This window comes from Magnolia sinica, chromosome 15 (assembly GCF_029962835.1).
Source record: "Magnolia sinica isolate HGM2019 chromosome 15, MsV1, whole genome shotgun sequence".
NCBI classification, from domain to species: Eukaryota; Viridiplantae; Streptophyta; class Magnoliopsida; order Magnoliales; family Magnoliaceae; genus Magnolia; species Magnolia sinica.
The window spans coordinates 69754136-69782040 of record NC_080587.1 but is presented as its reverse complement, the minus strand read 5'-3'; the positions used below and the strand labels follow the sequence as shown (position 1 = coordinate 69782040).

General features: G+C 38.4%; 1 protein-coding gene across 3 annotated transcripts; it reads right to left on the bottom strand.

The window, feature by feature from the left end:
• Positions 1-1070: 1070 nt before the first annotated feature.
• LOC131227116 (uncharacterized) lies at positions 1071-25277 on the bottom strand. 3 transcript variants are annotated; one of them, XM_058222831.1, is made up of 16 exons: positions 24999-25274; positions 24305-24388; positions 21944-22084; positions 21784-21854; positions 17303-17396; positions 14515-14592; positions 13737-13803; positions 12208-12293; positions 11458-11508; positions 8862-8909; positions 8524-8644; positions 7736-7916; positions 5488-5625; positions 5288-5400; positions 4849-4920; positions 1071-1401 (listed from the first exon to the last, which is right to left on the bottom strand). In XM_058222831.1, exons 1-16 carry the CDS (start codon positions 25203-25205, stop codon positions 1280-1282), a joined length of 1674 nt encoding a protein of 557 aa, XP_058078814.1. In that variant the 5' UTR covers positions 25206-25274; the 3' UTR covers positions 1071-1279. The 3 variants fall into 3 exon arrangements, 2 of the variants coding, with proteins under 2 accessions (XP_058078814.1, XP_058078816.1); XM_058222833.1 differs by lacking the exon at positions 14515-14592; XR_009162072.1 differs by lacking the exon at positions 5288-5400 and having other exon boundaries at positions 1262-1401; positions 24999-25277.
• Positions 25278-27905: the final 2628 nt, after the last annotated feature.

The window sequence follows — 27905 nt, the reverse complement described above, 5'->3', positions numbered from 1 at the left end:
TTGGTGGGCCACCTTTTGGGTATACAACAAGGTTAGAATGACACTAAATTGGTCACTTTTCAAAGCCAATCGAGTTAGCTTTCAAGATGTTGTTTGAGTGAGTTCTAATCAGTTTATTATAGCTGAGATGGGGTTCAAGGATGATTAGGTCAATTCCTGTGATGATTCTATAACACGACAGATTTGGATATACACACACGTAAATCAGAATTGCGCACTGACCACCTGTTGCATAAATGATCCACACCATTGGTGTGTTGGCCCACCTTGGATGGACCATGCCTCAAAACTCCTCCAGATTGGAGGATGCTGGCCACAACTCTTCAGCCATTTTTTCCATTGAATGTGGACAGTTTCCGTACTGCTTCCTAACTGTATGTTTGTGGCCAACACATGGGCCATCATTGTCCAACCAAGGAGAATTTAGGAAAGCAGTTCATCAACAACTCTGGATCACTGAACCACGGGCCCCACGTCCAAACCGAAAACCATAGAATATTGTTGGATGTGAGGTGCAGATGGTGATGATCACCCCGATCTTTGTTTTCAGACCTGGGTAACGAACATATATAAACCAAGGCAGGAGGTTCTTCATCGACGGTCCCAGCTGCTTCTTCCGCGGTCGATCGACAACAGGTAGGGTAACATGGCCAGTAAGTCAGCAGCCAGGAGGACTTTGCAATTATGCAGGCAACACCATCTCCTCTGGTGAATCAGCAATCGTCGAATGCTCAACCACCGGTTCCGGAGCCGGAGTTTCACACGTGGAATCAGGTCTCGGGCATAAAGATTCCACAGACCTGTACAATGTGGGCCCAACCTTGGGCAGAGGATCTTAGAATTAATCCTTAGAAGTCTGGCAACTAGATGTTCTCAGCTTATTAATTACCAAATACCAAGGTAGATCTGTTCCTGAACTGATCCCAACAATCCAGATCCCTCAATTGACACATAGTATTCATAAAACACTCCATAAAGAACCAAAAACACAACATCAATTGGACGAGATGCCATATATTGTGGCAATGATTAGAAAATTACTAGTACAAAGTATATAAACTGAACATCAATTGGACGAGATGCCATATATTGTGGCAATGATTAGAAAATTACTAGTACAAAGAATATAAACTGCATGTACAACATTGCCCATCTGCATAATCAAAAGGAGCAATTTCGATGTGACATTTGCATTTCTTGCCTTCTCTTTTCATATCTTTCCCTGTGGTCTGTCATAATACCCAATAATCTTTGGAAAAACAGCACAGCCAGTAACTGTTCACGGTTTCAACTTGAGGAAACCTCTATTAAAGAAATGAACAGCTTCGAACAGCATCCTCTTCAATGTATCCATGAGTGAATGTCTGAATGCCTCCACCAATGAAAGAAACTCCAGGATTTCTGAAACATGACATGTACGTTAAGTTGGCAACTGTCTTACAACGGTTACCCATCACAAGGGTTAGTTTGGATGTTTGTCCATTTTCACAGATGGGACAGCACATGCACCACCCAATATGAGGATGCGGTGAAAATGGGCAGGAGCAATTTCATCATATTCCCACATTTTGCGTGTGGAGATAATTCACACATCCTGTTCTGTATTTTGAGGAACAGGACAGATGGTCAGCCACCCCAAATGCAGATGCGAGATGCAGTGATGCAGAAACTTCAAGGAGTAACTTCTTTTTGCTTAAGCATCCGTTTGGATGGTCTTTGGCTTGTTGCAATGATCTTTTCAAATATTACTATGTTTTTCAACCCATTTTTCGAGATTCAACTACTTTGGGCCTCAATATTTAAGTCAAAGGGGGAGGATGAATTTTTGTGAGTATATTTTGAGGTTTCTTGTTTTATGGTGTTATATTTTTGAAGGGTGTTTTGGGCATTTAATGTTTGCAATCCCGAAGGGTAAATGTTGCTTAGGGTTGAGTATAAATAGTCTGAGAAAGGAGTGTAGGGTAGTTCATATTTTAGTTCTTCTTTTATTCTGCTGCTACTTTACAGACTTGCAACGCTCTTTGGAGGCCATTGGAGAGTCTTTTCCACGGTATTGCAACTGAATCTTGGGTACTATCTTTTTTCATCTTTTCTGTTGGTTGCTCTACATCAAGCAATATTAGAGCAGGTATCTTTGCACTTGTTCCACTGAGAATCAACAAGATCACCATCCATGTCATGAGTCAAACTGTGATTTTGTTCAATAGGAAAGTGACATGGTTTGCATCCCATCATTCGGCTTTTTTTAAAAAAATAATAATAAATAAAACATCCAGTGCATACTACCAATGAGAGAGAAAAAGACCACCGTTCAGCAAGAAGAGGCCATGGGGCTTGAAGTGATACTGAAACAACAAGTTGATGCTAGAGGAGTTCAAGTTGAAGAGGAAATTAGAGGAAATGCATCAAACTTGCGGAAAGTGTTAATTGGTTACTGATGGAAGCAGCGATTCCAACTCTTCAAGTGAGAATCCCTTCCAAAATTGGTGGGAAAGAGAGGAAAGCTTACCATCAGCCAATCACCTAGGTTTAAGCCCTTGAATTAGAGTTGATGTCATTATGACATGTCATAAAGAATTTCTTGATTGGCTAGCTGATATAGAAGCTTTCTTTAAATGGAAAGATTTGAAAAACCCTATATGAGTAAAATTTGTGGCCACAAGATTGAAGATTCATGCTCTAATTTGGTCGCGACAAGTTCAAGCATATAGGGAAAGGAAGGGGAAGGCAAGAATTACATCTGATGCAAAATGAAATATGAAATCTTGTTTGCGGGGAATCGTTGTCAAATTGATTATGCTCAAGATGCATACAAACGGCTTCATCATCTTCATAAATAAATAAAAAAAGATGTGAGAATTCAAGAGTATATGGATAAGTTTCACATTCGATGAGTCGGATTGAGCTTAAAAAAACCAATGATCAATTGATTTCTGTTATGTTAGTGGGTTGAAGGCACAAATTTAAAATGAATCGATGATGTGGCATATATTCAACCTTGAGGAGGCATATCAACTGGCTCTGAAGGTTCAAGTGAAAAAAAAGAAGAAAAAAAGGTCTCTAACCAATACATCCATGAAGGTAGGATTAAGGTTTAATGGACAATATGAGTCCTGGACCGTGGTGGAAAGCTCCATCCATTCCAAGGTTCAAAGAAAGAGGTTGTATCAAACCGACCATCAAATGTTTGAGATCAGTTCTCAAAAATGTTTTAAGTGTGGGAAGAGTGGGCATTACTCTTATGAATGCTGGAATGGAAAGCCAAAGATCATCTCATGGATCCTATTGATGATGTGTGAAGAAAACTTGAACTATGATGAGGAACAAGAAGAAGACCCACGTGATGGTGAGGATTTATATCCAGGCTAAGGAGAAAGCTTAGTTATTCAATGGCTTTTAACATCACCGAGGATATGTACATCTTTGGAACTAGATGCACATCCAAGGATTGCACCATCATAATTGATAGTGGATGTGGTGGCAATATAATGTCAAAGGAAATGGTGGACAAGATCAATTTGAAGCTTGAGGAGCATTCAAAGCCTTGCCATATCTCATGTTTCTAGCTAGGTAAACTCCCGTTGTCTAGTTACTTTTACCATTGGGAAAACATATGAGAAATCATTGGGGTGTGATGTGCTCCAAATGGATGCATTACATATTCTTCTTGGTCGATCTTAGCAATGTGATCGAGAGGTCATGCACGATGGCAAGAAAAGTACCTATACTTTTTGAAGAATGGAACAAGAATTATTCTTTGGCCATTAATAGAACCATCTAAGCCTAAGAAGTTGGAGGGTGAGAAACTTCCTTTCGTGAGTCAATTTAGGGAGAGGCAAGGAAGAAGGGGTTGTGTATATGCTTGCGATGAAAGCATGTGGCTCCTATGCCTATAATACTGGAAGATGTAGCACCTTCCTGAATGAATTTTTTAATTTAGTTTTGGAAGAGTTTAGTGGCTTGCCACCCATGAGAAACACAACATCACGTTAATCTAGTGCCTAGATCTAATTTGCCAAACCTGCTGCATTGCCATATAAACCGTAAAGAGCATGAAGAATAGCATTGAAAAGTGACTGATTTGTTGAAAAAAGGGGCCGATTAGAAATACAATGAAACATTGTGTGGTTCTGGCCTCACTCCAAAGAATGGCACGTGAAGGATGTGTGTTTATAGTAGGGCCATCAACAAGGGAATGGTTAAGTACCATTTTCCCATTCCTCGCCTTTTGGTCATGGTCTCTCTAATGCATCCATAGTGTTTGGTCAAGCATGCATTTGGGGTGGTCTTTGGCCTGTTGCGAAGATCTTTTTGAATAATAACATTTGCTATTTCTACCGATTTTTCGGTATTAAGCTGTTTTGGGCCTCAAGATATGGGTGAAAGGAAGATGATGAATTTTAGAGCGGATATTGATGATTTTTTGGGGAGGCTTTTTTGGGACTTTGTTATATTATTGTATCTTGGGTTTCTTGATTTATGGTGTTATTTTGAAGTACGTTTCAGGAATTAAATGTTTCAGATCAAGAAAGAGATTAAATGGAGAGCTAGGATTCGATGTTGCTTAAGGTTTGAGTATAAAGAGCTTGAGAATGGCATTTAGGGTAGCTCATATTAGTTCTAATTCTTCTTTTTTAACAGACTTGTAACCCACTTTGGAGTCTTTTGGAGAATTTCCCCCAGATTATTTCACTTGAACATTACCACTTGGGTTCATTCTCTCTTATTGCATCTTTTCCCTTGGTTGTTCTACATCATGCACATGCACACTCATTCTTGATACAACTCAGATGTCCCCTCAGTCCATAGGATATGCATGGATGCGTAAAAGAAACAGCTTAGACTTACCAACAAGTGCCCTCAGTTGAACATAACTCACTCTTGTTCTGAATCTTGAGAGAAAATAATCAACTGCAGAACCTGAATACATGATAGCAAGACATGTTATTTAGGCTGTGTTTGGACACTCGAGTGAGCTATATTGGCTGTGAGTGGATAGAAGTGAGCTGAATTGCATTAATCCAAATTTTGTAAAGAAGAAAGAGCCAAAGTGGATGTGGCACCATTCTAATCCACAATGATGGCACATCTAATTGCAATCCTGGTGCACTTGTGCTTCAAAGTGGTGAATATTCCATCATCATGAATGGAATTGAGTATAGCTTCGCTCTGTCCATTTCCACCTCATTGAATTGAATTATTTCAATTCAACTCAATTTAGTATCCAAATGTGACCTCATTTTTCTGAGGTTCATTAATATAACTTGGTATTTCTGTTGGATTTTACCAGCATCTGTGTCGGACTTGGTTGCAAGACCGTACACTGCATATTTTGCATAAGCTAGTAGCCGAACACGAGATGATGCACCCAGCTTGCGAACTATTGACCTCAGTAATCCACTGAAACAAGCATTTACAAAAACAGAAAGGATGTGAATCAAGTTCCACTTTTGACATTTGCAGGCTTTTGGTGGAATGATTTCTTACTCTGTCCGTAATATTGTAAGAAAGTCAGGCGGCAGTGATTCCATAAATGAAGAAACATCACCCATATTTAAAGAATTCAGTTCCTGCTTCAGATTCCTTTTCTCCTCAATTGACATTCCTCTCCCCAGTGCTGATTTACTGATCAATGAAAAAAGAAGAAGAAGAAGCTGCCATGTAAGTCTTTTTTGGGTTAATTACTTCAACCGTCATGAGGAATAAGAGGCTCAATCTAGGGGTACCAGTACCACCATAGCCTTATGGTGGTGCCAGCCCGATGTAGGGCCCACTGATGTGTTCACCGAATTCAACACATCCACCAGATGCTTCACCTCAGAAAACCCCTGTGACCCAAAATTCAGCCTAATCCAAAACTAAGGTGGACCAGCCATAGCACATTGAACATGTTGAGAGGGAATGCCCACTGTGGATTAGAATGGAGGGCCCACTGTGTTGTATACATAGAATCCAGTCCGCCAGGCCCTTAATCCAGACCAGATGAAGGGGCGGGCAAAAAAATCAGGCTGTTAAATTCAAGGGTGGGCCTTCTCCCCCAGCTTGATTCACGTCAGTTTTGAATCGGGATGGGTAATGGGAGCTATTGTTTCTTGAGGTGATACATCTGATAAATGGGTTCGATGCTATGGATACATCACATGGGCCCCATATCTAGCTGGTACTACCGTAAGGCTATGGTGGCACCGGTACCACTTTAGCGTGCCCCAGGGAATAAAGCAGTGAACAGGAATGATTGCTTAGCAGTGAAGGCCTATGTCCCTGGTCAATAATGATAACAACCTGACAAATTTCTATGCTGATGGTAATTGACATTCTGATTAACATAGAGAAGTGATTATTTAAAAAGGCATATGGAGAGTTTCAATTTTCTTGTGCAAGGAGTGCTCAAAATGATCAGGAAGTAACGTGAACAAAGAGGTCTGCTTGCACAGTGTTGAACGTATTGGTATAGCCACAAGTTTCGCTGGCCGGGGATATGGAAACAATATCGATATCGTCGATAACCAGAAATGCAGAGAAACATTAGGAAACATGGCGAAAACATTAGAGTTTTTCAGTGAAACTTTAGGAGATACTAAAATATACATATTTGTATATTTAGGAATAAAAAAATGCATACATAATAAGTTTCCATTTAATGGGGGGCCTAAAAGCATGCGTTGTTAGGCAGTCGTAAGAAATCAGTCCAACAATCCCATCAATCCCATCTATCTATCCAACCATCCAACCTTTCATCCAAACATCCATTGATATTTCAGAATATTGACAACACACATCTTAGCCGAGAAATTGTCGACTACTAGAAAAGAAACGAAAGATTGTGCTCTCGATATCGCCAATGTTGCGATAATGACAATATCATGATATTATCAATATTATTGTTAACAATTTGAACATTGCATACAGCCATGTGCCCATAAAAAAATTTAAAATGAAATTTTTTTAATAAACAATTTTTAACGATATCAATACATTGGCAATATTATCAAAATATCACTGATACACTAGTGATACAAGCCACACTTGGAATTTACACAGTTGAAATTATTGGCAATACTTAACGATACATCACTGGTACTTGGAATTTTTTATATTACCAGTGTTATCGGTATCGCTACCTGTGTTATTGATATCACCAAGCTGGAGATACGGATAATATCTGGGATATTTTGATAATATCGGCGAAACTCCGAAGTTACACCACATGTACCTTTACATGCCACACACATACCAACCTGACATGTGCACATGGTGGGCAGCGGGCACCACCACGAAGATTACATGGCACAGAAATCATGCTGATTGACTTATCAGGCAGACCACATGTACCTAGGTTGCAGCAAGTTCTCTTCAAACTATCTATTGTCTTCATCTACAAGATGTAGAGAGAGAGAGGGAGGGAGGATTTAGGGAAATGTTTCTCATGTGTCATGTTCAACACTAGGGCTAACACATCTTTATAAATAGAATAGAAAAGGGGAGTATGATACATACTCCACATGTTCACAAGAGAATGTACACATACGCATAAAACAAAAGACATCCCTCACATATCTCATCACACAAGATTGTGTCCATCTTATGCCTGACTCAGATGTCTCGCATGCAACACCTGTATGTTGTGTGTAAATGCTCGTGTGGGGCTAGCAAACCTCTGTGTGCACATAGTTCACATTGCCAATATCAAAGAAATAAAATGGAAATGTTCTAGATTACAATAAGCATCAGTTACCTGTCAATAGTTCTCCCAGTGAAAATAACTGGAAAGTATCTTGCATACTTTCCAACACCAAATTGTTCACCTAGTTGCTGTATTTTGCACGAGTCCTGAAGAATAAGAGCCTTCCACAGTTGACAATATTTCAATCTGAATCCTTCATCCAACTCCTTATAGATGCCATGATCCAAAAGAACTGCATTCCAACTCTAAGTTCGGAGGGTTATTTTTAAATGGGGTGTGCTCCAATGGCACCAGGCAGATGTGGGGTCCAGTGATGTGTTCACAAAATCCAACCCGTCCATATGATCACCTCGGAAAACCTTAAGAGCCAAAAGATCAGATTGATCCAAAACTCATATGGCCCACAACACAGGAAACATATTGAGAGGAAACACCCACTGTTGATTAGCATGGGGGACCACCTTGTTGTGTATATATAATCAAGGCCATTCAGACTCTTCATCTGGCTCAGAAGGGTCATGCCAAAATTCAGGATGTTTTGTGGGCCCCTGTTGGATGCAAGGGTGGCCATTCCCTCAAAGCTCATTCCCTTGGCTGTGGCCCACATTAGCTTTGGATCGGGCTGAGTATTGGGTGTTAAGGGTTTTTGGAGGCAACACATCTGATAGATGGCTTTGACGGTGAAAATACATTACGCCGGACACACATTTCCCTGGTACCACTGAAGCACACCCCATTGGGAGGAGAACAAAAATCTTGCATAGAAAACTGCAGACGGAAAATCATTTGAATTTAGTTCAAAATTCAGTTTAGTGGCGAAATCAATGTTCAATGCATACCCAGGGAGAAGCCTCCGCGACCTTTTGGAGAAACTAATATATTGCCGGGATGTGGATCTCCATGCAGAAAACCATATACACATATCATTTCAGCAAATATTTCCATCAATGCTTTTGCGACCTACAAAACCAATCCAACCGTAAATATTTTGAAATAATAGCAGATGGTAAAATATAGCTATTTTCTTAATCAATTGCTATTTTGTTCAATTCCAAAGAAAAATAAAAACAATCATTTAGCAAACAAATGCAGAACATAAGGTTGACCTTTGCAATTCAAACTTAGAACATGTTAAGATGTGAGAGAAGCATCGCCATTTATAAAGATAGAAACCAACCTTTACTGGATTTATTCCTGTTGTTTCCAAGAATTCCAAGTCATCTACCTGTATGCTTGAGCAACTGTTTGTTAATGGCACACCATCGGATAATCAGAAGTATTAAGACTACAATTGAAATAAGCTAAAGACAGGTGTTAATAGCATATACGCCAATCATGTAGAGAGCTTGCAACATGATTTGGCCCCAGTGAGTCAAGAAGTGTGGGCCTCACCATGATGCTTCGCAAACACCCAACCTGTCCATCAGTTGCATCCCCCCTTTAAGGTCCAAAGCCCAAATATCAGCTTGATCCATGACAGCATGATCCATGTGAGCCACAAGCACAAGAAATAGTGAAGGGTGAAAGCCCACTGTTGGTTCCTGTGTGGGGCCCACCATAATGTTAATATGTGGTCCAAGCTGTTCATTCTATGCACCCCACTTGGAGGAAGGGACCAAGCAAAATTCAGGCCATTCCAAAACTCAGGTGGGCGTTATGCGGTGACTTTAGTGGTTTTGGTTTACACGTGATTTGGAACTGTTCTGGGTGGTGTGGTCCATCTGAGTTTTGGATCCTGTTAATCTTTGAGGGTTCCATTCTCATGGCGATCTGCACCTGATGAATGGCTCAGATTCAACATAAACATCACAGCAGGCCCCACAGCAAGTTGAGTATACTGCACAGTGAACACTAACTGATTAATATCAATACATATGTACGTATGTATGTAGTTCATTTTCTGACTTCATTGAGTCTATTCATCAAGCTGACTTGTCTTGCCTGAAAGGGATTAATCATTAGCCAAGTCTGAGATTTCAACCCTCACACAAGCTGTGTGCATGATCACATAACACACCCAATTGGGAAGATGGTTAGTCAGCTTAATCATGAACAGGAGGATAAAAGCACCATGTTATAGATGTGACCTTGTAAAGAAATGAAAACTTGTCTCTTCATAGAAGCCAACAAATAAAAATAAGCAGTTACTCCCAAAATATTCTTGAGAAATGAAAATGAACGAGAAAATTCAAAACTAGAATCAGAAAATCAAGCCGATTCTGTAAATGGCGAATTATGTCACTTCTGGAGATTGCTTAAAATTACCACAATCGTTTGGAGAAAGTCACGCAGACACCAGTGGTCCACTTTATGAGTAGTAAGGCTAAATTTTTCAATAGGTGAACCTCATGGTGGAGTCCGGCGTTCAAAATATCGGAATCTCGTTACGTATCGCATCCTTGGGATACAAATATGTATCGGTTATCGCATGGGACATATCGTTTGTATCGGGTAATTTATCGTACTTTTTGGGAAACATGGGGAAACATTGGGAAAATGGTTGAATTTTTCAATGGAACTTCAGAGATTGTTAAAAACGACCTTAATACACACTTTTAAATTATAACATCACAAAAAAAGAAGTGCACATAATAAGTTTCCTTTGTATAGGTTCCTAAGCTATGCGCTATCTAACTGAACTAATGCAACTATATTAAAATTGAATGTATAACATTTAGAGTGTATGTGACGATTATTTCATTAAAGTTCAAACACTCCTAAATACTTCGAAATTAGCCTCAATTGACAGCTGGTTGAAGGGAAATTTTGAAAAAAACAATATTTCAATAATTTTTTTTTATTAATTATTAATTAAGAATGATTTTTATTTTCCGAAAATTAACAACGACTTAACAAATCAGTAAATCAGCCCTCATACATGCTTGATTTCATATTTGGAGTGCAATATTGCTAGTAGTTTGGAAGAAATTGATTTTTTTTAAAATTTTCCCAATTTTCCTCAAAGTGGACCACCTACACTCAAATTTCAAAATTAAAGTGTATGAGATGATCATTTCATCAAATACTCCTAAATACTTCGAAATTAGTCTCAATTAACAGCTGGTCAAAGGAAAATTTCAAAAAAAAAAAAAACAAAAAAACATGGAGAACATCAGAAACCGGTGGATATCGAAATCAAAGCTCCAACTTCATTATTTTTCATGCAAAACATGAAGAGCATGGATTTATAACCATTTGACACTAATTTAACATGATTTCAACAAAAAAAGGGGATCGGAAATTGAAAACGCTCACTGGATCGAACATGTGGGATATATCGGCACTACCTATGCATTTTGTGTTGCACAGGTGGGATAATATATCGTGGGACATATCGGCCGATATCGTCCATATTTAAAACATTGGTGGAGCCAACCTGTTGGAAGGTTTAGATGTTACATGCACTTAACAGGTTGGAAGTTACTGGCTAGTTGGACTGTAACTTGTGTGTGCAGTATGTCTATAATCTATATACAGCATAATTGAAAAAGCCAAGGGGACCCAAGTAAGAAGGCTTGCTGAGTGGATCTGACTTGATCAACCCACTGAATCTGCCTGAAATAGTTCCTGAACCAGCCAGGATCTGGGTTTGAGTCGGGGTTTTAGAACTATGGCCTAGAGAACAAATTTTAGAATCTAAACAAAGAAGCAAAAGGTTGCTTCCTTTATTTATTTATTTATTTTTTTAATTTTTAAATTGGAAATGGTTACTTCTAAAGTCAATCTCCCCCACAGCAAGGTACAACGAGTTGCACAAATTTGACCAGACATACCTTGTGTCCATCGCAAAACTGCATTGTCAAAACCTGCCTTGTTGTCAAATCCTGGAGAAAGCATTTTATAATGATCAGTTTTTGCTACAGAATTTCATATAGGGGCACAATCCAGCGGCACCAGTACCACCATAAGCTTACGGTGGGGTACCCGTCAAATGTGGGACTCACGTGATGTATTCACACCATCCAACCTGTCTACCAGTTCTCACATCTGAAAACCACTATGGCGAGGAAATAAAAAAAACTCTGCCCAATACAACACTAAGGTGGGCCACAGGAAAGGGAACAATCTGTGAGGGAATGCCCACCCTTGAATTTCACAGGGCCCCACATGAATTGTAAAAACAGCCTGAGTTTTGGCCTCACCATTCATCTTGACTATAGGAATGGTTGAACAGACTTGATTATATATACACAACACAGTGGATCCCCCATGCTAATCAGCAGTGACATTCCCTCTCAATATTTTTCCTGTGTTGTGGCCCACATGAGTTTTGGTTGGGATGATTTTTGGACTCTTGCGGTTTTCTGAGGTGATGCGTATAATGGACGGGTTGGATGGTGTGAATAAATCATGTGGGGCACACATATTGCCGGTACGACTGGAGAGTACCCCATTCCACTCACTATATTGACCAACCTTCCAAATTTAGACAAAAAACTACACAATCCACACTGAATCAACCAAATTTCAGATAGGCTAAATGTGAATCAACATACTGCAGACCTTATTGTTAAAGAACATACCCAAAATACACGAGGGACTGTGACCACTCTGTTGTTTTTAAAGTTTCTGGCAGTTCTCTCAGAGTTCTTTGCTTCCTGAACAAAATCTGTAGAGCAACCATGTCAGAATTCTCAGTTCATCACTCAGCAGCACTTCTATATCATAGCAAACAGAAGATTTGTTAAAAGAGGTATTATACAATTCTCATCCTCAACTCCCAATGTTTTCACTTGGGCTAAGCATTCCTTACAGGTGGGGTCCATCTTTCAGTGATCCAGGTTGTACATCTGGTGAGGTGCACTGTGGATGGGCAATGGACTAAGAATCTCCTCCATTGAACAAACACGCACATCATGCATTTGTACATTTTTTAATTGCATACGTACTGTTGGCCATGTTTCTTGATAAACTTCTACTTTCATACCAATTACCGGTGGCTGGGATTGTCTAATGGGGAAAGCTTTTTGCAGTGTCATCCATCCATGATGGGCTGGACAAGATGAATGGTGTGGATGTGAAGTGCTGACCTAGGTGAAAAACACAGTAATCTAGACCATTGTTTAGAGTACCCCCGATATTATCCCTATTCCAGCTCAGTGACACCGATAACACTGGTAGCGTTACCGATAACGGCGGTAGTCCCAGAAATTCCAAGTATTGACAATGTATCACTAAGCATCAACATTGTATTGATATCGCCAAAAATGTGTTTATTAAAAAACTTTCCATTTCATTTTTTTGTGGGCGCATGATTATATGCAATGCTCAAATTTTCACCAATAATATCGATCGTATCGCAATATTATCGTTGTCATAACATGCGCAATGTTGAGACCACAATCTTTCATTTCCTTTCCAGTTGTCAACAATTTCTCAGTGAAATATCATGTGTTATTGATATTGTGAAATATCGATAGGTATTTGGATGGAAGGCTGGATAGATGGGATGGAATGGATGGTTGGACTGGTTTCTTATGACAACACATGCTTTTAAGCCCCCATTAAATGGAAACTTATTATGTATGCATTCTTTTTTGAAAATTTTTAATTCCTAAATATGCAAATATGTATATTTTAGCCTCTCCTAAAGTTTCGTTGAAAAAATCCACCATTTTCCCCCATGGATCCCTGCAATTCTGGTTATCGACGATATTATCAATATCCCCAACCAGCGAAACTTGTAGCAACACTGATACTTCAAGCACTGATCTAGACCAAGCTGTATATAATTCATCTTGTAGGAAAAATAATCTAGAACTAAATTTATGTTGTTATCCAATCTTCTGTTGCTTCAAGTTATCATAACAGAACTGCTGAAAACAGGATAACAGCAAAAAGTATGCCACTGGTCCACTACTAGATCTTTTTCTAACAACCTCAACAAACAGCAGCTATAAAAAAGAAAAAGAAAAAACAGCTTTAAATGAAGAAGAAGAAAGCAGATTTGAGAAAAAAGAAAGAAAGAGAGAAAAATCAAAAGAATGCAAAATGTTGAAGGAATTTTCTAATAATCATTATAAAGAATATCCTACTGTATTCTCTGACTCACCAAGTTCCAAAGTAATTGTCTTCTCAAATTCTGATACCATCCACGTAAACCTGTATTCAGGAAAAATCTGGAGAAAAGAAGCAAAACAAGATCTTTAAGTATTTTTATTTTTATTTAAAAAAAGACCACAAATCAACACTATTAGGTTATAGAGTGATATGATACAACCATACGCTCATAAAAAATTTTGAAATGAAATTTTTTTAATAAATAGATTTTTGGTGATATCAATACATTGGCAATATTATCGAAATATCACCGATACACTAGCGATACAAGCAACACCTAGAATTACATAGTTGAAAATATTGGTTATGCATTGGCGATATTGATACATTGGCAATACAAGCGACACCTAACATTTACATAGTAAAAAATTATTGGCGATACATTGGCGATATCGATACATCAGCAGTACTTAGCAATACATTGCCGATAACTGGAATTTCTAATACTACCAATGTTATCGGTATCGTTGCCAGTGTTATTAGTAGCTCCAATTTGGAGATACGGAAAATATCGGGGATATTTCGATAATTATTGGGGATATTTCGAACAATGATTGGAAGTAACATCATTGTAGTTGGAGACCAGATCCTCACTATGAATGGTAAGTAATGATGTTCCAAATTGGTTATTTCCACCTTAGTAGACTAATAAATGCAATTCAATTTGATAGTACATCCAAACACACACATAGAAAGAGGTTCTTATGAAGAATAACATGTCACCAACAAAAACCATTAAAATGGTAACAAATGAAAATGTGTTCTCATACCCTAGCAACAACATTTGAGAGGATAGCCATGGTTGTAATGTCTATTTTCATCTGGCTCTCTAAGCTCGGGTACTGCACCTAGATTCCACAAAGAAGCAATATACATTATTAATTAATGCATCATTATAAAGCTCATTTACACTTGACTTTTAGAGTATTGAAAATTGGCTATAAAATGCTAGCTTTGAATTGAATCATGTGATAGAAAAATGGAGGCTCAAGTATCATGGAGCAACTCTACATTCAGTTATGGAAAAAAAAAAAAGTTCAGTGTGGAACACCTCCCTTCAAACAAGTTATTAATGATTATCAAACCTACAAATACAAGAGATTCCTAAGGGGCCATCATTGCACCACAGGCCATTGTAATTGATTTTCATCTACAGTTATAGATTAATTGAATTAATAGGGCTATCAAATGCAAGCTTTGAATTAACAAAACAGCAGACACCATATTTTGTTACCTTTCAAAACACACACACACACACACACACACACGGAGAAATAAGAGATACTTATTTACAGGGCTATCAAATGGCAGCTTTGAATAATGAAACAGAATACATCATATTTTTGTTGAATTGAACACATTTCATACAATGCAAATGTTAATGGAGGCTTAAGTATATTAGAGCAATTGCATGTTCATTTATATATATATATATATATATATATATATATATATATATAAAGACGGCAAACAGAACCTAAAAAAAAAAAAAAAAACTTAAAGCAGAGAAAGAAGGGGTGCCCATCTCAACTTGATGGGCCCTTAAGCTATAAATGGGGTACCCGGCAATTCCAACCAGGAGCAAACAAGAAGTTTGACTTGGGATGTGATCATAGAAGACCCCGCTGACAAGCCATTAAAAGATCGATCATTCCATTCCTTCCAAAGGGCCCATAGAATGGCAACAAAGCCTCAGAACCACCTGCCTGTTCTATGGAAAGGATACCCTGCCAAGCCCCAAACTCTTGAATGGAAATCGGCATCACCCATGTAATTGCAAATGGGTCTCTAGCTTGTTAGTTGAACCGGTAGAGACGGAGTAGTGTGTGTCCATTATCCAGGGTTCGATCCCTGGCTGTCTTACTTCGCAAACCTTACTAGTAGCAGAAAGGGTCTCTAGCTTGTTAGTTGAACTGGTAGAGACTGAGTAGTGTGCGTCCATTATCCAGGGTTCGATCCCTGGCTGTCTTACTTTGCAAACTTTACTAGGGTTCGATCCCTAATATACAAACAGCACCTTTGACAATAATTATGTTGCGGCAGTGCGAATGATCAATGGTAAGAATAGGTTCAGTTCTAAAAATAAAAAGTGCAGAACACCTCCCTTCAACACAGATGTTAATGACTATCGAACCAAAGGATACAATGCTTCATCTCCAGTTACAGATCTATTGAACTGTGAAGCGGACAATATAACTATACATTATTGCTATTATTATGAAAATAGATGTGTGCTTCTTTACGTAATCTCTATTATATATAATGCAAATAGCCAGGGGCAAAATTCCCACGCAATTAGTTTTTGGAAGACTTTAAAACTTTGCCTTATTAATGGACATCGAAAGGTTTTTTAGCCAAAAGAAAGGGAATTTAGGAAATTTAATTAGGTGTGCCCAACTGTCTGTTGTATGAAGCTCTCCTGCCTTTTGCTTTGATACTCTGATTGAATAGTAAAATTGTTGATACGCAGGCACTAAGAAATTGTACCAGTGGAACAACATGGACTCAAACTAAACTGTACAAGTCATGGGCTTTGATTCAGATGAATCTTAAACAGAATCTATTGACTAGATGTCCTAATTGGCAGATTGGTGGATCTTTAGTAGACAGACAAATGAAAACAGTCAATGGTCCAAACGCAACAAATAAATGCTTGGATTAGGAACTCTAAACCTATCTAATATTGGTCCCACAGCTTGGACGGTTTGATAGAGTTCATGTTTTCCAACTGTACAATTTCGAAGTGCCTAAGTATCAACCATCTGCATGAATATCACATAACTCTCTTTAACTGCTTCTCCACCCCTCTCCCACATCCTGCAAACCACTTTATACCACATGCATTGCACATGCCAAATCCACAAGTCATATTAGCTAAAGTGTTCATCAAGAACACCGAAACATAGCTATGATAAATGAATAGCTCCTGCTCTAACACTTTAATATCCATGGTAAAATGACAAAGGAATATGAAATAATTGCATATGATAAGGAGAGCTATGCTAAGCACACCAAGTGTGCAATAAAGCTCATGCACACACCACACATGTGCTAACATGGCACATAGGTGCAAGATCCAATCCATCCATCAGTTTGGCTTGACCTTCTACATGTCTCCCCAAAAGAAAATATGGTCCATTCAACATGTGGGCCTCAATGTTAGAAACAGATGAATGGGTTAAAAAAATTTCAGTCAAATTTCTCTGAGCCATACATTTGCTTTGCAAACTGTAGGTAAACCGACCAGTGGATCCACCTGATTCTTGGGCTAGGGCATAAATCAAGTGGTTCCTTTTTTATGGACGGGTTGGATCTCGGACCTATCATGCCATGCTGGTACATGTGTGGCGTGTACATGAGCTTTATTGCACACGCATGTGCGCTTATCAAAGCACTTCTAAGTATGGGAGTAATCAGGCATCAGTCATTAAGAAGTTACCTAGCCATATAGTCAATGAAATGAAGTTACTAAGCTGCAAAGACAAGGCTAGATTTATGCAAGATGAGCAATGCAAGATAAAACAAAGGAAAAATATGTATACCATTGTTAATTGATACCTTAATTGCTACTTCTTGATGATCTTTCAACAATGCACGATGTACTTGAGCAATTGATGCCGCAGCTATTGGTTGTTCATCAAATAACAAAAATCTGATATTTTGGTCAAATCAAAATTGGATACTAGCCTTGAAGCATCAAGTACATAGAAACTAGAACCATTTTTCTCCACATAACTTTCTCGTTTTATAAGGATTTAAGGAATTCATTCAACAATGATAGTCAATATTAAATAATTAATGGAAGAATCTATTGCTACTATTTACCAGAAAGATGATATTATTTGACTAAAATGCAAAAAACAACTATAACAGAGGCCTAAGATACCTAGCATATATGCTCAGCATAACTGTATAGACACAATGTAATAACAATATTAGTACCAAATATGTTATGGATGTTTGTCAGATATGGTTTAACAAAATCCTCTTGCATTTGGCTTGACGTCTGTAACTTCTAATGAGTTTCTCATGGTATCAATGTGTTATATGGGACACCTGTAGCTGTATCCCTCTCTTGAATTTCAAAAGATACAGAGTCAAGTTCCTGCTCTTTGTATCCATGTCTTCATATGTATATGCGACTCATGGATGGAGGGTCAAAAGATTCCAAATACAAAGTGCATACAGCATTTTCTCCTCATGGTCTCATGCCAATGGCAAAGGCTCCGATTATCAGGTGAAGCAATGTGTTGCACAAAATACTGGGTGCCAATTCCTACTCCCGTTCAACCTATCTTTGCACAAGCCTTGTCATGACCCACAATCATGTGTTTATACACATAGTTGTGATCAAAGATGCTCATAATGTGCCTGAGCTTTTCTATAAATCTGGTTCAAGTTAATGCATCTAAAATGTTTTTTTAGAAACTCCACCCCACTTCTTACATGATAAAATTAAGCTGATGCAGGATATGGAAATTAAACATGATATGTAAGATTTTAGACTTTAGATCATACTAATTTAGAAACATTCACAAAACTTCCACATCCCACATAAAGTCAAGCATTCAATCAAGGGGGAATCTACAAGGGTCCAAGCTTACACATGCTAGGGCTGGATCAATTAAAATTATAGACCAAACAATGATCAAAGGAGAGTAGATTCATCCACACATGCAAAGGATTATTTCTCCAATCAAAGGGATTCACATGTTTCAATTCGGGAAACCCTAGAGTTGAAAAAAGGGAATAGAAATTGGGATTTAGGATAATCTAGGATTAGGGCTAGGGAAATATAGTGAGAGAGGAGTGAAAGAGAGGAAAGAGAGCCTGTGATGCAGGACATGAAAATTAAATATGATATGCGAGATTTCAGGCTTAAGATCACGTTAGTTCAGAAACAATTACACAAATTCCATATCCCACATGAAAGTCCAAACATTCAATTAAGGAGAATCTATGCGGGTCCAGGCTTACACATGATAGGGCTGGATCAATAAAAATTATAAACCAAACGATACTCAAATATAAGAAATAATCATCTACACATGCATAGTAATTAGTCCATAATCCAAGGGATTCAAAAATTCCAATTCGGGGAACCCTAGGGTAAGAAAAGGGGCTTAAAATTGGAGATTTGAGTAATTTAGGGTTAGATCTAGGGATTTTGGGTAAAAGCGGAGTGAAAGAGAGGAGAGAGACAAACCGGAGAAGTACCGCACGCGTGAACAACAATAATGGCTCAGACACACGTGCGTGTGATCCTGGCCGCACGTGTGTGGGGCTCACTATTTAGAAAAAGGTCACCTTGGCCCTGGTCGGCCAGGGATGGACTCCAAAACCCCCAAATCTCAGCTCGATCCGATGTACAGTTTGTGCGTGATGCTCCGCCGAAATTTCAGCCCTCCTGTAAGGCCAGATTCTGAAATTCTGTTGTGGGGAGGAGAATTGCTACAATAGATGATTGATTCGAAGTGTAGATGATGGGGTGAGATGAGAAGAAGGGATGGTAGAAGATGGGTAGTAGAGATGGCGATGGATGAGGCGAATCGGGATAGATGTAGCTTCGCACCACGGTAGTTAACCCTTCGATGAAGGGAGGGCTTCACAACTCAGAGAGTAGGAAAACGAAAATTTTTTATTAATCTTCAATGAATGAAAAAAGCTACAAAGGATGTCTATTTATAAGAAAACCCTATACCCCAAAACTCGAGCCATGTGCGCAACCTATTACTTGGCGATGAAGGAAACCAAAATAAAAACTAATCAAATAAATCTAAAGCGTTCATGATGTTCTAAATAACATTAATAAGCAAAACCTAAAATATAAAATCAATTTGACTAGTGAGCTACGATCATGAGATCCCATGATGAGCTTTTCTTGACTAATGGGCCCACTCTTTTGAATCAAAATTCCAGCTTCTAGCTAGAAGGCCCTCCCTGGACGTTGTCATTGATCCAGATCGACGGTAGGGCCCTCCTTCTAGCGTACGAGCGTGGGGGGTAGTGTGCGTGCACGTGTGGACGGCGTGCGCGGGATGTCCCCATCAACCTGGGATCAGTCCACGCGTGTGGGCAGTAAGCGGGCCTGACACATGTCGTGGATTGTGGCCCACACGTGTATGGGGCCTACGAACCCAAAAAGGGTCAGCAAGGGGTTGGTGGGCTAGGGGTGGGTCACCCACACACCAATTTTCAGATCGAACGGATCACTGGTTTGAGCACGGTGCTCCGCTGAAGTTTCAGCCCTCCTGCAGGGCCTGATTCTGGAAATCTGTTGTAGAGAAGGATTAGCTGCAAAATAAAGGTGGATTTGAAGAGTGGATGGCTGTGAGAGATGATGATTATGGATGGTAGGAGATGAGGGTGATTTGAGATCGGTGTGACTTCGCACCACGGTAGTTAGCCCTTTGAAGAAGGGAGGGTTTCGCACCCAATTGGATTTCCACAACTCAGAGAATTAGAGTAGCAGGAAAATGCAGAATTTTATTCATAATATTTAATGTCAAAAACCTTACAAGGGGTCGCCTATTTATAAGAAAAACGTATACCCCAAAAGCCCCGCCATGTGCGCATCCTATTACTTAGAGACGAAGTAACAAAAATAACAACTAATTAAAGCAATCTAAACTGTCCATAATATTCCTAATAACAATAATAAGCAAAATTTAAAGTACTAAATCATCTAGAGTAGTGGGCCACGATCATGAGATCCAATGGTGGGATTCACATGACGATTGGCTCCACTCCATGGAACCAAAACATAGTCCTCTAACTAGAAGGCCCTCCCTGGACGTCGTCATCGGTCCAGATGGTGGGGCCCTCCTCTTCCTTGCGTACGTGCGTAGGGGGGTCGTGCGTGTGCGTGAGATGTCCCCATCATAAGCACTTGACCATAAAATCCAAGGGTCCATTTGGTATCAGCAAAAGTTCAATCCCTGACTAGTTAGTCAAGGGGAAGCCCTTGTCTATGGATTTTCTACTACTTGTCAACACAGAAACCAATAAAAATAAACAAGCTTCTAAATTATTATTTTTACCATGGTACGGTTTCTCTTGTTACTAAAAAAATAAAATAAAATAAAATAAAACCTAGAGACCAGTTTGTCCCTATCATGGTATAGGGTGTACCATTCACACATGCCATGTGTGCCGGTATGCCACACGTGCTTACGTGCCACAAGTGCCACCTTCAAGCTTCAAGCGTCAGAAGTATACACATTCCTTTCATGCGCTTCTTGTGTTGCATTTGAGATGTGCAACTTGTACATGCAAAGCACGTGCATGTACCAAATGTGCCACCATACATGAACATGCACCTACATGTGTAACATCTTTAAGCACTCTGCATGTATGCCAATGCCACAAACACCACAAATATGCCACATACCATGTTTTCAATGTGCACATGTGCCACATGTGCTAAATTAGTCCTTATTTTGGATGTTTAACTAGCATCACCCCGACTTAGGCAGGCTGTCCAAGACCAAAGTCTTGCTACTACCAAACAGCCCTAAAGGAAAATTAATACTCTGCACGACAACACCTTGAGAACTAAGAAAACAAGGTTGTTTATTGAGGGAAATGATCCTGCATGAAACCATTTTCTTCTCTCTATAAATCAATCTAATACCATTAATTCGGCACATAGCATGAGATCTAGACTGCTCGTCCAGAGCATCCACTGTGGATCAGCCACAGCCCCAAATTTGCACCAATCAGATAATCCTAATTGTCCTAATGGAGGACAATTGAGAACTGAAATGGATGGTTAAAAAAGGACCAACAATTCACATTCAATGGAGAAAAGTCTTGTGATGGCGCAGTTAGGATTGTCCTCCTATAACTGCATTTCTTTTTTGCCATGGCCTATCCATGATGGCACTCAGCCACTCACAAATGAACAGTCATGATCTCATACATATGTGCCATTTGGGAACTAGTTAAAAAACAGACAGTCCATGTGAAAGAAATGTCAATGGGAGAATTTAACAGAAACATAATGTTTTAAAAAACAATCTTGTGGATAAGCAACTTACATATCGGGTAAATCCTTGCCCAGATTGTTAATTAATACTTCTCTAATAGCTTTGAAGTGACAAGGAACTGCCTAAAGCATAGAGATAAGAAAGTTAACAAGATACTCAACTGCCAGTGGACCCAAAATCCACTCACAAAACATGCGCAGTTATTAAATACCTGGTCTTGCAAGGAGGAAAGAATTGAAGAGTATTCTGTTGGGACAGGTCGCAAGGATGCAACGAACTGACCCGCTTTCACATAAAAACCTTTATTGACTTCACATAACTTCAAAATCCTCTTGGCTGAGCGAAGATGAACCTAAAACCCAGCAGAAACCAAAAACTGTGGGAAATACAAGCATAAATTTTCCATTATTGTATTTTTTTTAACTGTCTTTTTTTTTTTTTTTTTTAAATACAGTGAGAGACACTGGTGACTTTGTAATTTTCGAAACAGTAGTTCTCAAAAGGCCCCAGTACTCTTTGTAAGCAGTTCAATACATGAAAGTAATGCATGAATATTTCAAAGTTTCTCCGAAGGCAGCAAATCCACACACGCACGAAAATATTATATACTTGATTAAATGATATTTAGTAATGAAGCCATAAGTCCAACTGGTTGAACCAAAAGTTACAGTCTACCCAGAGGATAACTACCAACCTATTAAGTGCGTGTGACACAACCCATCCAATAGGTTGGCCTCACCATGAGGATTACCTTATGTAAAAAATCAGCCATATCCACTCACTAAGTGGACCACACATGTATTTTGCTAGTTATAAATGGCTAGACATTGTTTCTATGGTGTGGCCCACCTGATGAGTACATGGAGCAGATTTTTGCAGTAGGTGATTCTCATGGTGAGGCCACCCTATTGGTCGGGTTGGATGTCACATTCACTTAAAAGGTTAGATCTTGGAAGTTATCTGCTGGGTGGACCTAATTTGTTTTCCAACTGGTTAGACTTGAGATCTTCTCTTTAGTAATATACGCACAAACAAGTCGAATAAACCCCATTACTGCCATTAACACAAAGCTACTTAGCAAATACTGATTAATGCAATATTAATCACATCACTCATTTCTGGTGCAGGAAGTTGAACGTGTTAGAACATCAAGATGGCTTGTGATACATTCGCATCAATCTCCGGAGTCTAGACAAACACTATGAGAGAATATCCTTGGTGGAGAGAGCCTAGAGATATAATGAGCCCTAAATTGCTTTCTAGTAAACCTTCTACGAATCGATCTTTGTATGTTTTGTTCTAGCACAATATACATGGCAATGTTTTCAGTATCAACAATATCGACTGATATGTCACGCAATAAATCTTGTATCCCACTTGTGGGATACGAAACGCACAAGTAGCGCCGATATATTCCACCTGTTTGATCTGGTGAGCAATTTCAATTTTCAATCCTTTTTTATTTTTATTTTTATTTTTGCTATAAATCATGTTAAATAAGTGTCAAATAGTTGCAAATCCATGATTCTTCATGTTTTGCATGAAAATTCATGAATTTTGAGCTTTTATTTTGAGATTTGAAGGAAATGGGCCGAGTTACAGAAAATTGGGAAATATCAAATTTTCTCAATTTCTTGCAAATTGGTTGCAATCTGTGTCCAAATACAAAATTAGATGTGTATGTAACTTAATCTAATGATTCTTGGTAATTTCGAGATTTTTTGAAAAAAATATATTTTTAATTAAAAATGTTAAAAAATATTTTGTTCGAAATTCCACTTCGATCAACAATCAGTTAGCCCCCATTTCAAAGTATTCAAGAGTGCTGGATGAAATCATCGTCACGTACACTCTAATTTTGGGATTTGGGGGAAGATTGGCCAATTTACGGAAAATTGGAAATTTTTTAAAATTTTCATAAATTTTCTCAACTCGGAGAGGATGAATACCAACATTATGGTAGAGGGTATCTTCACTGGTATCATTCTACTATGACATGGGCATAATATTATTGGTTTGTGGATCCACAATACTATGCCCAGCCCCATTGAGATACAAATGATGATTTTGAGCCGTTGCGTAGCTCTACGTGGGTTTGAGCCACAGCCACACACATTATTCACGGGTATATATATCTAGTTTTCTACTTTAGCTTTTGCTTTTGAATGTATTGCTTGTATTTCCATACATAACTTCTTACGTTTATAAATTATATGAATAAACTTTGAATATACTTGCACAAGCTCTAATCAGACGGTAATTGTTCCCGGGACTTCTAATCACACTGTAATCGTTCCCGATACCTATAACCGGACCATAATTATTCCCGAGACTTATAATCGGACCGTAATTATTCCTGGGACCTCTAATTAGACCGTAATTGTCCCTGGGACTTGTAATCGCACCGTTATCATTCCTGGGACCTATAATCAAACCATAATCATTCTCGGGACCTATAATCGGACCGTAATCGTTCCTGGGATCTATATTCAGACTGTAATCCTTACCGGGTCAAGGACAAACATGCACTCATCAGCCTAGAACTTTGATCTTCACTGAAAGAAAAACATACCTCCGACATTTTACTGCGATATTCATCGGAATCTGGCGATAACCCATGCAAAGAATACTTGTAGTCAATAACATTGGAAGCGATCTGCAAATCTCAGATTTTTTTTATTTTTTTTTCAATGTGCAGCTATTAGGAAGAGGGATAAGTAGAAGAAGAAAGCACATTCTAAAAGCAGAACAGAACAAGGTATTTACAATACAAAGAAAATTAGAGGATTGTCAATCCAAGCCAATGTACAATATACTCTGGTCCATGGTTCAGACATCCAGACCATTGATCTATTGGGCACCACTGTGGATGGCCCATGCTCAAAACACCTTTTCAATTGGAGCATCTTATCCTTTCAAATTGTGGCCCGTAAGTAGATGGTTACAAAGAGAACCACCATTCATCTAAAAAGGATTGCTCATCCACAAATCAGGACGGAACAGACAACGGTCTAGATCACTATAACCTTTGGGCCCACTTTTATAAACTGAAAACCGGAGCACGCTACCCATATAATCCAGTCGGGAATCGCATGTTTCAGTGATCTAATCTGTTGGTATAATGGGACCCACCATGGATAACCCATATGCCAAAGAACCCTTAGATCGGAAGATCCTGGCCATCAAATCTTTCGCATTTTTCTTGTTGAATGTGGACTGTTGCTGTATTAGAAAGACAGAGAGGCGGGTTTTTTTTCCCCTCTTACAGTGTAGAGAGCGCGAGACGAGCGGGCAATGGCATGGAATCCGACGGCAATGGAAGAAGGGAGAGGCAGGTCGTCGAGGAAGGGGGTGGCGTGATTAGGGTTTGATTGGTGGGCCAGAGCAGCGACAGCAGCAGTGGCCGTGATGAGGTAGAGAGGCCTCTTCGACTTGGCGGGAAGTTTGAAAAACCGTTGGCCAACGCCTTTCATGGTTGAGAGAGAGTTTGGCGGGAAAGAAGTGATGGTTGCTAGAGAAAGAACGAGGGAGACGGAATGAAGAAGAGGCTTAGTAGAGTAGGTTTGCTCGATACATCCGGATGTATTGAAATACAATACATCGAGTTCTGTAACCGTTGGATTTGATTATTTCTCAGTAAATCCAAACCGTTAATTTCATAGAGATTCGTTTGGATGGAGGATGCCCAGAAAATCAATTGTATTAAATGTTGAACCCTTGCATCATGCACGGGTTTTGGTGGCCGTTCATGTTTTTTTATTTAAAAAAGTGTGTTGAAATGGCATACTAATGTTGTCGTTAAATTCGAATACGTGGCCACATATGAAACAAACGACTCGATTTTAGCTACTAAATGTGTGCGGTTAGAATAGAGGCCGGGCATGCTAAGTTCTAATCAACTTAAATAAAACTGAACGCTAGTAACTTTAGATGCCTGATTCCGTTATATTAGGACTAAATCTATCAAGATTTTCTTGGCTGTTTAGGCACCATTAATTACTGCAGCAATTAGGTGATTTTAGAAGAGGATAATTAAATTTTTTAAATAAGATTTTTATTTTATTTTATTTTATTTTTTGCGTTGAAGACAATAATTTTCTTTCCAACAGTAGAAACCTGGATCGTGTTTCACGATAAATAATAAAAATATATAAATTTAAAAGTAAAAGTTAGATCATCCACTTTATATATTGATTAAAGTATCATATAAGTATAGTCAACAAAACAAAAGGAAATAAGTGGAAGAAAAATATTTATGTTGATTTGTGCTGGCAAAGCAATCATGACAAAGACCAGACCATTGTAAGATATTCGTGGTGTAAAGTTCATGGGACGTGATTAGAGATGTATCAAGTAAGAATATAGTTCAAGGATTTGACGAATAAGTCATGAATATTTAAATTACTTCTACACACATATTACAATAATGTTTTATGAAAATGAGAGTTTAAAATGTCCTAGAGGGAGGTGAATAAGACTATGTCAAATAATCGAAATAAGTATTGAATATGTAAACAAATAAGTTATCTTAATTGCTTAAGTATTGAAACATTAATTCCAAATAATTCGTAGAACAACCTTCACCTAAAGTTTTAGTCAGGACAACATTATTTCACGAATTTCTTTAAAATAAATATCTCAAACTTACAAGAGTAAATAAAAATAAAATATTACAACATTCACCACTCAACTTGAAATTAAATACAACCATTCACCACATAAAAAATAAAGGCATTCACCACATAACACAAAGGATTATAGTGGTTCGGTGCTTTAAAAACAGTCACACCTACTTCACTCCCAAAATTACTCTCCATGTAATTCTGGCTTTCACTATGGAAAAGGTTTTCTCATGGTTACCTTAAAATCCAATACAATTCTTGTGATTTTCACGGGCTATCACAATTAAACCCCTTGCTGTGATTTTTAGGCTAGGTATCTCAGACAACCTACACTGAGATTTTCAGGCTATCTCAGAAAAACCAAATAAAATTTAGAAGATATACTTATCTTCACCGTAGAAGACGTATCAGAAGCTTGTAGCCGAAAAACTACTTTCTTTAATATAAATTGTTCTTTGTTCAGTCAGATAGAAAAGGTCTAAGATTCTATTGATTTTAATTAAGATCAAACTGATGGATACTTGAATCAATTCTCTTAAATCTCAAAAGAATAGTATAGTTTACTCCATTTAGAATCAAACTAGAAAGATTTGAAATTAAGGAAATTGAACAAAAAGCTATATAAATTAAATTTATAAATACTGTTCAAATAGCTTACTAATAATTTAAGCTTCTCTCTCTCTCTCTCTCTCTCTCTCTCTCTCTCTCTCTCTCTCTCTCTTGCAGAATGATTTTGATAATTAACTTATATATTTCGGATCGAAAGAGGAACTCAATTTATAGGCAAAGAAGTTGAATCTTCGGCTAGCCCAAGGCAGTCTTCGACTAGCCCGAGCAGACCAGATTTAGTTCAACGGACTTCGGATCGTGCGGGATAAGATTTATCTAAAATTCGGTTGGCCCGAAGTCATCTTCGGTTGGCCGAATAGCCCAGTTCGGCTAGTAGAATTTGACCTTCGGCTAGCCGAATTCCTATGAATTCGAAATGTTGAAGTTGCTGGAATTTGACCCGAAGATTCTTCAGCTAGCTGAATTTCAAGCTCAAGCTAGCTAAATTTGCAATTAAAATTAGTTGTTGCTTCGGCTTGAAGTTTGGGCTGGCCAAGAAAGCTTAGGCTAGCTAAACCAAAAGTTACGCTGGCCGAATTCCAAGTAAAATAAGCAAAAAAATTAATTTTTAAATATTTTCTAAAGTACTTAATCTTAAGGTCTTTCTAAGGTTTTATACTACCTGAGATATATCAAATATCTGTTCTTCTTTGTCTTGAAGTAAGTCTTGAACTATATCTTAAGTCTTGAGTTTGACTTGTCTTAAACTTCAGTCGATCTTTAGCTTGATCTTCTCTTGATTGTGGACAGGTCTTGAGCTTAATCTTCTTTTGATCATGAGCTTGATTTTTTCTTGATCTTGAGCTTGATCTTTTCTTAATTATGGACCGATCTTGAAGATCTAATGTCAAGCTGTTCTGGCTATACGAAATTTAATAACAAAAGTGTGCTCAAACATTTTAGCACTTACACTTTGGACAATGGCAAAATTAAATTAAAATT